A 12,018-nucleotide genomic window follows, 5' to 3' on the forward strand; every position below is an offset into this window, starting at 1 on the left:
ACAGATACAGTTTGAAAGCACCAGTATTTTAGCACAGTTTTCTCTGTGTTATTGATGCTTTAATTAAATCAAGCACATTTTACTGAAACATAGGTCTCTATAAGACCAAACACTCCTCCCATGGTAGGCTGAGCCCTGCCATTTTTTTCAAGGTATGAGTGGGAGATGACTGAGGTCTGACATGCCCCATTACTGCTTTGAGCTCAAGACAGCACAGATCACTTACACTTCAGACAATTCCTCTAGTGCAGATAATCAAGATTAAAATACAGTTTAGACCAGTCTTGAAGTTAGAAGCAAGTTCATGGTTTTCCTTCTCAAAGACAAGTATGCTTTCTGTGTGTAGTTTATATATCTCCATAGTACATATAGCAGAGATTCAGTATAATACATCATTTTGAAAAGGATGTGGCTGCATTAAAGCAAACTTACACAGAAAACAAATTCATTTACTTACTTTCAATATCTGCAAAAATGCATTCAGGTACTTAAAAATCTTTCTCACAAAATAATTCTTGGCACCCAACCAAGCTAGTTTTCCTCATGATTGTGAAGCATTTCCATTATTTGTTCCATATTAAACGCAGAAATAGAGTCCATTAGGACTGCAGCATCACCTTAAATGTTTGGCTAGGTCACAGAAACAAGTCTCATGTAACCTCAGCTGAAGCAGTTCACACTAGACATTAGGTTGCTGTACATTGGTCTGAATTCTTTAGCCTGTTCTCAGTCTCCTTGTTATTCAACATATTGAAACAACACTACATAAAGTGAGTACTCTTAATCTGCCTTTCAGTCCTGGTAACACAAGTTTTCTAAGTATCTCAGTCTGTCACTACCAGTTGCAAAGCATCCCTTCACAGAAGTGTGATCTGTCATGATAAAAAAAGCTGAAAGCTGATTTCATACCTCTGCTTGTTAAGTATTTGCTAAAGCAAATAAAGTTCTTTACTTAAAAAACAATTAAAACTAACTCTTTATTAACAGTTAAAATTGCCTCGGTAAATTTGGTCACAGCTCTAATTTGCACACTGGCACTGAACAGTTTTATCAAGCTTCTTCATTTCATGCTTGCAATGGATCACTTTCTGATTATTTCTCTTTTACATGTATTTTCACTGGTAAGCAGTCATGAAAAGACAATGGCAATACCCTTTAAAATCTTGATAACCAATTGAAACTCCTCCCATTGATTGACTGGCACTTTACCACTGCTGCATCAGAGGTTGTAGATCTGGACTTTGAACTTCTATTTCCTAATTCATTCATCTTTTACTCTTTTACTAACACTTACTACAACTAGAATTCACCCACACTACAATCCTTTAGCTCTTTTATTTCAGCTCTTTTCAGAAGCATTTGATTTTTATTTTTTGTTGGTTTTTTTTTCAAGAGGATATAACTGAAAATCACTGATATTTCTGATCTGATGGAGTCAGAAAAGACAATGGATCTGAAGCAAACTCAGAACTAGCAACTTTTGGATGGTGTGTAATTCAGTGATTTGAGCAAGAAAATCCATCTTAAGACTCCCTACCAAGTTCCTTCATCTGTTTTTCTACAACTGCACTTTTAAATAATAAATGATTTGTTATTTCCTGAAATTTCCAACTAGTCTTATTTATTCAAATCTTGAGAGAAAACCAAGGACATGATTTTGGGGCATATTTGTACAACTGAACACATTTTACTCCAACTAATTAGGGGCTCTAGGCTACCTGCTTATCTCACCAACCCAGAAGCAACTCAACAATATAGAAGAGAAGGCTGCATGGAGACCTCATAGCAGCCTTCCAGTATCTGAAGGAGGCCTATAGGGATGCTGAGGAGGGACTCTTCATTAGGGACTGTTGTGACAGGACAAGGGGTGACGGGTTAAAACTTAAACAGGGGAAGTTTAGATTGGATATAAGGAGGAAATTCTTTCCTGTTAGAGTAGAGAGGCACTGGAATGGGCTGCCCAGGGAGGCTGTGAATGTTCCATCCCTGGCAGTGTTCAAGACCAGGTTGGATGAAGCCTTGGATGAGATGGTTTAGTGTGAGGTGTCCCATGGCAGGGAGGTTGGAACTTGATGATCTTAAGGTCCTTTCCAACCCTAACCATTCCATGAGTCTATGATTCTAATATGCCCATATTCTGCTTAAGCCCCTTCTTCAGAGCATCATTTAGTAGTTTTATTGACAGGCTGAAACAAGTTCCCTAAAAAAACCCATTCAGGGTAAACCCACTGGTTTACTCTGACCCAGAGGATTCCTACCAGGATGCTCTTCATCAGACCTCTTTAGAAGAAAAAAAGGAATTACTACACACTTTTCTAAAGCAGTCTGTCTTTGCTGGGCTTAATAACATCCCTACATCCTCTTGCTCTTCTTCAGAGCAGCTTCCACTTAGAAGTGAAGATGACTGACATGCTCTGACCTTTAAGGAGGCACCCCAGAAAGATAACATGGAGAAACACACCAGAAACATCTGGCATGTTTCCATTGGCAAACACAATTCATTAGCATTGCTCCATACGCATAAGGAAAAAAAGTACTAATGGCTAATTTCAACATAGTGGCTTTTGGGCTTCTGCTGTCTCACCCAGCCCCCTCTGGCATAGTTTCATTTCCTCAACAGAAACCATCATATTTTCAAATATGCAGATGATTAAGTCAGAATTACTATGGCAACTAATCAGCCCAACATTAATATTTTGTTGGAATGTCGCATATTTGTCTATTTTTGAGCAATTTAACTGATTTAATGAAAAATAAACTCATAAATCAGTTGGATAAATAAGTTTGGGGTTTGGTGGGTAATGGGTGTCATTAATGTAATCTGCTTTACATTCCTCTTGCCAGCTGAGTTTCTTCTGTTAACAAGCAAAATCTAAACTTATCTGAAAGCATGACTGCCACACAAATGGTCTGCACCAAAGTGACAGGCAGGCCCTGAACTTCAGACAGTTTTTTTTCTCTCTATTTTAAAGAATTTTCTGTCTTTTGCTAAAAGTAAAATATTTAAAAATAAACAGTAGAAAGTGAGAGTTAACTCAGACAATCAACACACGTCTGAGTAGAATTCAGTACTCCTAATTTAATCATGTTTCTCTTGCAATGAATACACAGAAAAAACCCTACAGTTTTTTCAGTTTTCCTCCAGGAGAAAAAGGGCAGAAGAAAGAAAAATTTCAAGCATTCAATGAAAGAAAAAACATTTTTTTAAATATATTAAATATTCTTAGTTAATTCAAAACATTTTAAGGTACACACATGGCAAAATCTGCAAAGTTTGATGGAATACTATGATCGCCAAAGCTCTATTTTTTGCTTTATTATCACTTTCTTAATTCTCATTCTTTGAGTTTATATGCATTAAGCATAGGAAACAAATCAGTGCTCGGTGCTTGTGCGCAGCAGCCCCTTGTGTAGCTAGAAGGCTTGAGACAGGTTTCATATTTTTGTCTTTGCCACATCACTCATTCTATACTTAGCAAAACTTGCATTTTTTTGTGGAACTCTATTCTTTTGTTGTTTGCCCTATGCTTTCAATTTTTTCTTTTAAGACATCAACAACACCAGGCAAGAGGGAGGCACAAAAAAACAGGAAAGAAAAACACTTTTGAAAAAATTAAGTGTCTTTCAGGTATTTCCATCTTTTGGCATACCAAGGAAATCAGGGACAAAATCCTGCTGCTTTCTTGACATGGTGATACATCTTTATTGAAAAACAAAAGGCTGAATTCACAGACACACTAATCAAGTCGAGGGTTCTCCTACAGAACTTTGCAACTACATTTTGCACAACAGGATGCCAGCGAGCATGCTGAGCAGAGTGCTCTTTAACAGGTTAGAAAGCACTATAGCCTATTAGGGTATACATTCACATTGCTCTGGATAATCTACTACATTGCTTGTATATAACTCACGCTGCTTCAAAAAAAGGCTCCTCTAGGGAAATGTTTTTGTCTTAATTTAAGTGTATACTTTGCCAGATCAGATAGGAGGGCCATTTGTGGTTTGATGCATTAGATTGAAAAAAAACTACTATGATTTTCCAGTAAAAAAATATTCAAGGCTTATACTGAACGTATTAAGGTGGAAAGACACCAGCAAAGTAAGAAGCAGCTGGTAAATGAGGACAAGTAGCAGTGTTAAAAAGAGAAACGGCGATGTTTTTCTTTTAAGAAGGACATCAGTAACTACCATAAATCCTGTATGAGTGGTAAACATGCATTTCACTGTTGACCCAGATAAGAAATAGATGTTTAAGTGTTGAAAACCAACATATGGTAAATTTTAGCAGTACTGTTTGAGCAAGTATGACTACTCATCTAACTGGCAAACTCTTCCAGAGGAGGAAACAAACAGCATTGAAAGTACAATTATTGATTACTGCATGGCAGAAGACATTACAGAGAGGCCAGAGATGGCACTCAGAACTGTCACTGGAGCCTGTGCCCTACATGGCTGGAGTACCATGCACTCCTTGCTGCATGAGGACACAAGAGGTCATTCCCCCATGCTGTGGCAGAAATGTCAACACATAAATGTACTAACCATTTCACATTTCACATTCTGCTGCTCATCTGTATCAGAGTGGCCAGACGCAATTTATCTGACTGCACATTTCAACAGATAGATAGAAAACATGACTTGACATGATATTTAGACCATGCATTTCAGGACGTTGTGGTGCAGTTACTTTAGATTTCGGAGATAGTTTGTTAGAATTTCAATAGAAAGGAAGTTTTAGTATGAGACACACATCTGACAGAGATATATCTGCTAACATTTTCACATTAACAGAGTCTTCATCTCTGTTAAAAGATATCCATTACTAAAAATGGAGTTAAATGATAAATTCCTTTGACAGCTTGACAATAAAAAAAGAAAAAATATAACCACGTAATACTTTAATGGCAACTTCACTAAAAGATCTGCTTTTGTCCAAGCAGAATTCTGTATTCACAAATCAAACACATACATGATGTTCAGACAGGATTTCTACTAAAGATAAATGACAGGAATTACACGCAGAAAGCAGAATGGAGTTTCAATTGCACGTAAGAATGAACAAATTTACCATTTCCAAAGGGCAAATACTTTTTCTGGAAATTTTGTAAGACAGTATCCACAATTTAGTCTTCAATATCTGCAGCCCCTTGAAAAGCAGATACACATTCCAAAAATATGTGTTATCAACACAAAGGTAGATATATTACTGCTGTGAGTACTCACCTCATAACTGGCAGCTGCTTCTCTATCAAGGACTTGGGTCACAGAGATATCCCCAGTGATCTCATTGATTTTAAAAATTCCTTTTGGGTCTTCATCTGCTCCCTTACCAGAGAGCCGAAACCTTACTCCCTCTCCCACTGATCTACTGACGACCTGCATGGCAGAAAACAAGAAGATACATGTCCTATTATAAAAACTTCTATAATCATTCTAAAACCATATAAGCCATTCTGATCCTTTACCTAAAATGAAGATATATTCCCTGCCAATAGTATATTAGTGTAAACTATGGTTCGTGGTAATATATAACTGTAAAATATGGTTCATAGTAATATAAACACATAACTATAAAATACAGTTTCAGTCATTCAGAAAACACTGTGCAATTCTTGTGCTAAACTCTGGAAAAGCTCCTCATGTCCTTAGCCAGTTCCTATCTTATATTTACTGTCTTCTATTTCACTATTAAAAGGTTCTATTATTCCACTGCTGCTGCGTTCACTCTGTGTTTAGAATTTGGCATTTTATTCTTTTTTTTTTCAATTAAATTAATAAAACAGCTACAAAATGACAAAAAAAAAAAAAAAAAAAAGAGCATATTCTACTGGCATAAAGGCTTGCAATACCAGAGAGCCATCACACATTATTTTCCAATTAGTCCGTCCTTTTTATTAGCCATTGTAAAGTCATTACAAAATAGACTATTTTTATGTTGGGTTTTCCCCCTCCTGTACCCTTCTACTCTCTTCCTTTCCCAGGATTCTAAACCAAGAAAAAAATCCTCCTCATGAAAATATCTGGGTATCCTGCCCAGAACTCTGCTTAGTAATGCAGTTGGAATTCCTCCACTTTCCAAATTTATATGCATGTTTATATATACACACACATGTGTATGGAAACTCCTTGTTACTATCACTATCTTATTTCTCCATAAGAAAAAAATCCCTAAAAATCCAATTTCAAGGCTGTCTCACATTAGAGACAGTACATATGTAAACTTGCAGAGCTACACAACGTTTGTTATAAGCTACATGCTTTGCAGATTTCTATTTGTACACCAGAATCTAGAAGGATTATAAATTAATCTTGCCTTTTAAGGCTAACAATCTTGCCAAGCCATTCCTTCCATCTGCCGTTTCATGTTCTTTTGTTTCTCACAATTTTATATCGTTAATATTTCCACAGAAACATTAAGTCAAATATTTATATGCTGGTCTGAATTACAGCTCAGGAAGAGGAACAGAAAAACTGCCCTTAGAAACTTGGACCTGCTCCCATTTTGAGATAATAAATGTGCAGGGTGTTTAATAATGTCCCTAAGGAAATACATGTTGCTGCCCTATTGTGCTGGGTTCAGCAATGCTGGTTTGCAGATTACTGGGCAGTGAGGTTTTGACTAAACTCCATAATCATTATTCCTTTATTTTAATGAAGAAAAAATTGCCACAAGTTATGAAATAGGAAACCAGCATTTTCAGAGATAATGTTTAAATTCTCAAACCCTTTAGGGAAGGGAGAAATTTTACAGTAAAAACCTCTTTTTTTTTCTTCCTGCTTCCAAGTCAGAAACACTAATGGATGAAGTTTTCTCCTCATGTATTTCTGAATATATCATGTCAAAACACCAAGGCAGACAACACTTCAGGTGATGAAAGGGCAAGGTAACTCTGTAACTTCAGTTTTGTGATGAAACTGAAACTTATTAGTTCCTAATGAAAAGTTACATTCTGCTCAGTTCATTTTTTTTTTCACCAATATATGGTATTTTTCACACCAAACCTAAAAATACATGCTTTTTCTTAACATAAGGCTAGGCTTATTATTTTGTAATGTTATGACCATTGCCCATTTTTGCAGCAAGAAGATGAATTGATCATCTTCTGCCCTGATTTCTGAGACTTTTGACAAGTGTGCTTTATCCAGTGTAAGAACACAGGTTTGAAAGTCCTGAAGTCAGCCACAGGCCAGCAAAAAAAACTAATTCAGAGATGTCTATGCAACAGTCATTTCCACCAGAGCCATCAAACATTATCTGCTTGTGGAAAATTTAGGATGCTGTCTAGGTGCAATGCCCCTGTTGTAACAAGCCACAGAAAGAAAGCAAAACAAATAATGGGCTTTGCAAGGGCATTTATCTGAAAAATTCCAGATAATCACATACAGATCTTTCTCTACACTAGACAGAAAGACAGGAGTGCAATAAAACCAACAGTAATAAGGGTACCTGCAAAGCAGACTGGAGGGGAAATTTCTTGTCAACTACAAATCTGACAAAGATCTTAACCCTGAGTTTGATGGCAAGCCATCCCAAGAGATTTGTGCTCCATGGAACTACAACACATCCCATGTCTCATATGTCACCCAGACTTTAGCTGTAAACCATTCTTCAGCGTATACGGTATAGGACCAACGGAGATGCCAGAGAGCAGAGCCTTTTTCTAATTGACTGCTGAGTCCTTACAGCCTGTTTGAAACTGCAGGAAACTGTCACATTCATGGTGCAAGCATTTGCAGATCCTGCTTTCCAAAGTATTTACCCCTCTTTGCATGTAGTTATTGCACAGTGAGTTATGCTTGATATAGTAATCAGAAGCTCAGGTTAGAGATGCTCCAAGTACCACTGCATTTCAAGAACTGCACTTCAAGAACAGCGGTGATTGCACAGAAAGTAATTTTCAGAAAAGATTCTTTAGAGTGATTAATTAGCCACAAGAGGGAGCTACAAACTCCCAGGAATGTGAGGAAGAACATTAACATCTCCCAATTAGGATGCTTATATAGTGGCTGCGTAGTTCAAAGAAAGTGCATCTCCCAGTTCACACTAAGATCAGTACAATGAAAAGTTTAATAAAAATCAGACTTAATTTGCCATATGGTTTTGTGCTTTAACAAGAGCAAGCAAGAAAGGAGGATTGTCAGATACCTCCCCTGGCAAGACTGCTATTCTGAGCACTGCTATAAACACAGCACTGTTCATATGAAAATTTCCTAGCTTGCAATGTATTTACACAATGATAGTACCCCAATTTACTGGCTGAGAAAAAACAAAGCCAGATTATTTTTGTATGTCATTCTTTCACATTTCTAAAATATGTTAAGGACTTTCTCACAGTTATTGCTACTTGAAGCCTAGGCAGAAACACTTATTTCCAGAAATTATTCTCAGCTTTAGGAATTTCAATGCGGGTTATAACATTGAAAATATCTGCACTGTATGACAGTGGCTAGGTATTGCATATAAAGACTCTTCATTCTTAGAACATGGTCTAGTAGCACAGACCCAAGCAGCCATCTACTGAGAATAGGGATAAATCAGGCATACTTGATCTGGCCTCCTACTTCATACTTATTTATTTTTTCCCTTGTTATGATCTCACAATTCAGAAGGGCTCCTGGTTTTGCATAGACAGATGTCACAGGCGGGGTAGAAGCTAGCTGGGCAACCCACAACAATGTAGACTCTTGAAGGCTGTTTCCTCATCCAGGATCCAAAGGACAGTATGAGATGAAGACATAGACATTACTCACTTTCCCATACCTTATAACACTTTTCATGTCAGGGGCACATTGGAGAATAAATGTATTGAAAACTGAAGTGATCAATGCTAGCCTTGTCAGAGCAACATGTATAGAACCCAAGACCAACCAGGGTTTTTTTGTTGTTTCTTGGTGGGTTTTTTTCCTCAAAAAAGGCAGAAACTCTATGATTCTGTTGAACTAAAAGACACTTTCAAGAAAACAGTGGTACTTAGCTGACAGAATCTGCTTTTTTGCTGAATCATGGCTAAAACATATTTACCTAGTGCTGTTTTTCAGCTGACATTATGTATCCCTTCCAGCTAAACTCATTTCAGCAATGTGATCCCATTGCACGTTTATCACAAAAGTAAATGAGTGTTCTCAAGAGGAGATATACAAGAAGTCACAATGTCCCCAGAGAGAGACTTCACATTTCTGCATCCCCAGCAAAACCAGCCTCAAACGTGCCATCCCAGCTTACCAGTTCCATTATTTAAGAAGTGCTCGCCTCAACAATTTCCATAACTTCTTAGTCCTTGACACCATTCGAATTAGAGATACATTATAATAATTTCACTTTTTAATTAGAAAACAAATCCCATCCTCAGACAGGAATATTTGCTTCATACGCCACTACTCTTCATTTCAGAGCATTATACTCTCTGTCTTGTGTTTCTTTGGGGCCTGGTTTTAGTGATCACCCCTCCGCACGCCTCCTAAGAAGCAAACTTATCCATGGAATAGTAAGAGGTGAACTATTTTTCTCCTTTAATCACTCTACTACACAGGAGCAAAGCTCTCATACAAGCATTTAAACAGACGCTTCCTGTCCTGCCATGCTGAAAATCAGTCTTTGCAGTCAGAGGCTCCTTCTGCTCTGTACTGACTGAAATTATCTTTCAACCAAAACAGATGCAAAATATTCCCATCATCATTCAAAAACACTAACCAACAGAAACTATTTCAGTTTCTGAAACTATAAGCTAAACATAAAAAAACTGTGATTAGAACATATATAATTTGCTGAGTTTAATAATTTATTAAATCTATTGGTTCTCAATACCTCTAGCTGCACTTTTTACAAGTGCACCTTTCTATCCAATAAAAGAACAGTTGGTTTGAAAGGCCTGAAGTCAGCCTCAGGCCAGCAGAAATATTGCATTAGAGAGAAATCTGACTCTGACAGACAATGTTAAATGAAGAACATCCAGGTGATTTTTTCACATAGCTAACAGTAACAGAAATTATAAAGCTCTTGTAAGTGACTATGTCCTTTGGTCATCTTAATTAGGGATAAAACCAAACACATTACATATAACAATACATATTTTAGGTGACACTGTACCTCTGCACATGGCAGGGGGTTGGAACTAGATGATCTCTAATGTTCCTTCTAACTCAAATCATTCCATGATTCTATGGCTGTTCACAAACATAATAAGACTTGCTATTAGCTCCATTTTCTTACCAATCAACACACATCTGGACAAATGCTCATTCAGTATGTTTTCCAAAACACAAGCTAAGTTAATGGAGACAAGTATGAATAATATTTGCAAAATTTGGTTAAACAACAGAACTTCAGCAGTTACTTATGCAATACAATCATGTAGGCAATATCACAGTCCTAAATTTAAAAACATTTTCAGATCAGGTTTGAATCTTCAGTGTATGTGTGAGGCAAGATTGCCCAAGTTGTCTAAACCTCCCAGACCATGTGCTGTCAGTGCAAAGCTTAAACCAGGCAGTCAATCAGTCACTCAGATGCTAGTATTTTCACTTGCACTGGAACAGAAAGCACAAACCCAGAGTGAAAAGGAACATGTGACCAGCAACAGGAATATACAACCCTGACCCAAGGTCCTGCAAGGGAAAGCAACACAAATTCAAGGTGAAGAGTTTGGTTTCTGAGGAAACCAAAGCTGGGAAAAACAATGTTTAGTAGAGCAGATGTTGCTTCTGTGTCATTAACCACAAATATGTGGCTTGATTCTGTTAATATACAGCATCGAATATGCTTGTGTGCTATATACACATATGTATATTTCCCAGACAAAGAAAAATGTGTACAGACAAAATACTTGATTTAACTCAGCAGAGAAAGCTGTAATTCAGTCATTTTAAATCTATCACCTTCTATGCTAGATCCCGAAGACAGAGTTCTAATTGGGCAAAACACATGATTGCAAAGTATCTGAAATTTCCACTTTTACATAGAATCATAGAATAATTAGGGTTGGAAAGGGCCTTAAGATCATCCAGTTCCATCCCCCCCTGCCATGGGCAGGGACACCTCACACTAAACCATGTCACCCTGTCATTCTGTCCAACCTGGCCTTGAACGCTGTGAGGGATGGAACATTCACAACCTCCCTGGGCAACCCATTCCAGTGCCTCACCACCCTCACAGTAAAGAATTTCTTCCTTATATCCAATCTAAACTTCCCCCGTTTAAGTTTTAACCCATTACCCCTTGTCCTATCATTACAGTCCCTGATGAAGAGTCCCTCTCCAGCATACACATTAAAAGATCAGCGGCCCCTGGGCAAAATTATGATTACAAGATTAGCCATTACTTTTTATTTCAGAATTTTTATTGCAGAAAAAAAGTTCCTCAAACTGAAACACATTCATTATTACCATAGTGCATCTGTAAACTGAAGTCTTCTTAATAGCTGTAGAAAATCTTTCAACTATTGAGTACTGGGTGTACTAATACCTTGAATGTGGAATCTTTTATACCAATTCTTAGTGATGTAACATGGAAATAAAAAACCAACCAACCAGCCACACAAACAAACAGAAACAAAACCAAAACCAAAACCAAAAAACAACCCACCAAAGCCCATAGGAGCTGAAATTTTAAAAAAAGAAATGAAGAAAAAGTGCACAGGTTCGTTTTTACCATCTTAATTATGAGCTTTGTCACAGAAAACACTTTAGGAAGTGTCAAATTTAGGAACAACATTGTGAATATTAAGAAGACGCATTTTTAGTTTATTTTTGATGCATGTTTGCAAGACTGATTGGGGGCTGCAAATAGTACAAATGTTCCCTGCCTGAAGCAATCCAGACAAAACTGCATAAATACACTTATCAGGTCTCATATTCAGAACTTGCATGTACATGGAGGAAATAGAACTCATATTGCTTGAGACGCAGTTGGTATATTTGAGGTTTTTGTTGGATGGGGCTCTACTTCCTATAGAAGTTACTGTACCAACTAATACATTGTCATAGTAACTATAATAAAAACAACACTAAATCTGAAATTTG

General features: G+C 37.2%; 1 protein-coding gene across 3 annotated transcripts in view; it reads right to left on the reverse strand.

The window, feature by feature from the left end:
* The window catches only part of CDH13 (cadherin 13), a 482,776-nt gene that overhangs the window by 246,091 nt on the left and 224,667 nt on the right, over positions 1–12,018 (reverse strand). For all 3 annotated transcript variants that reach the window (XM_057401919.1, XM_057401917.1, XM_057401918.1), the window contains exon 5: positions 5,224–5,376. In XM_057401919.1, the coding sequence (XP_057257902.1) occupies positions 5,224–5,376 (153 nt within the window). The remainder of the gene's footprint in view (positions 1–5,223; positions 5,377–12,018) is intronic.

Source organism: Pezoporus wallicus, unplaced genomic scaffold, assembly GCF_028554395.1.
Source record: "Pezoporus wallicus isolate ANWC-B61680 ecotype Strahan unplaced genomic scaffold, APGP_CSIRO_Pwel_v1 contig_7835, whole genome shotgun sequence".
NCBI classification, from domain to species: domain Eukaryota; kingdom Metazoa; phylum Chordata; class Aves; order Psittaciformes; family Psittacidae; genus Pezoporus; species Pezoporus wallicus.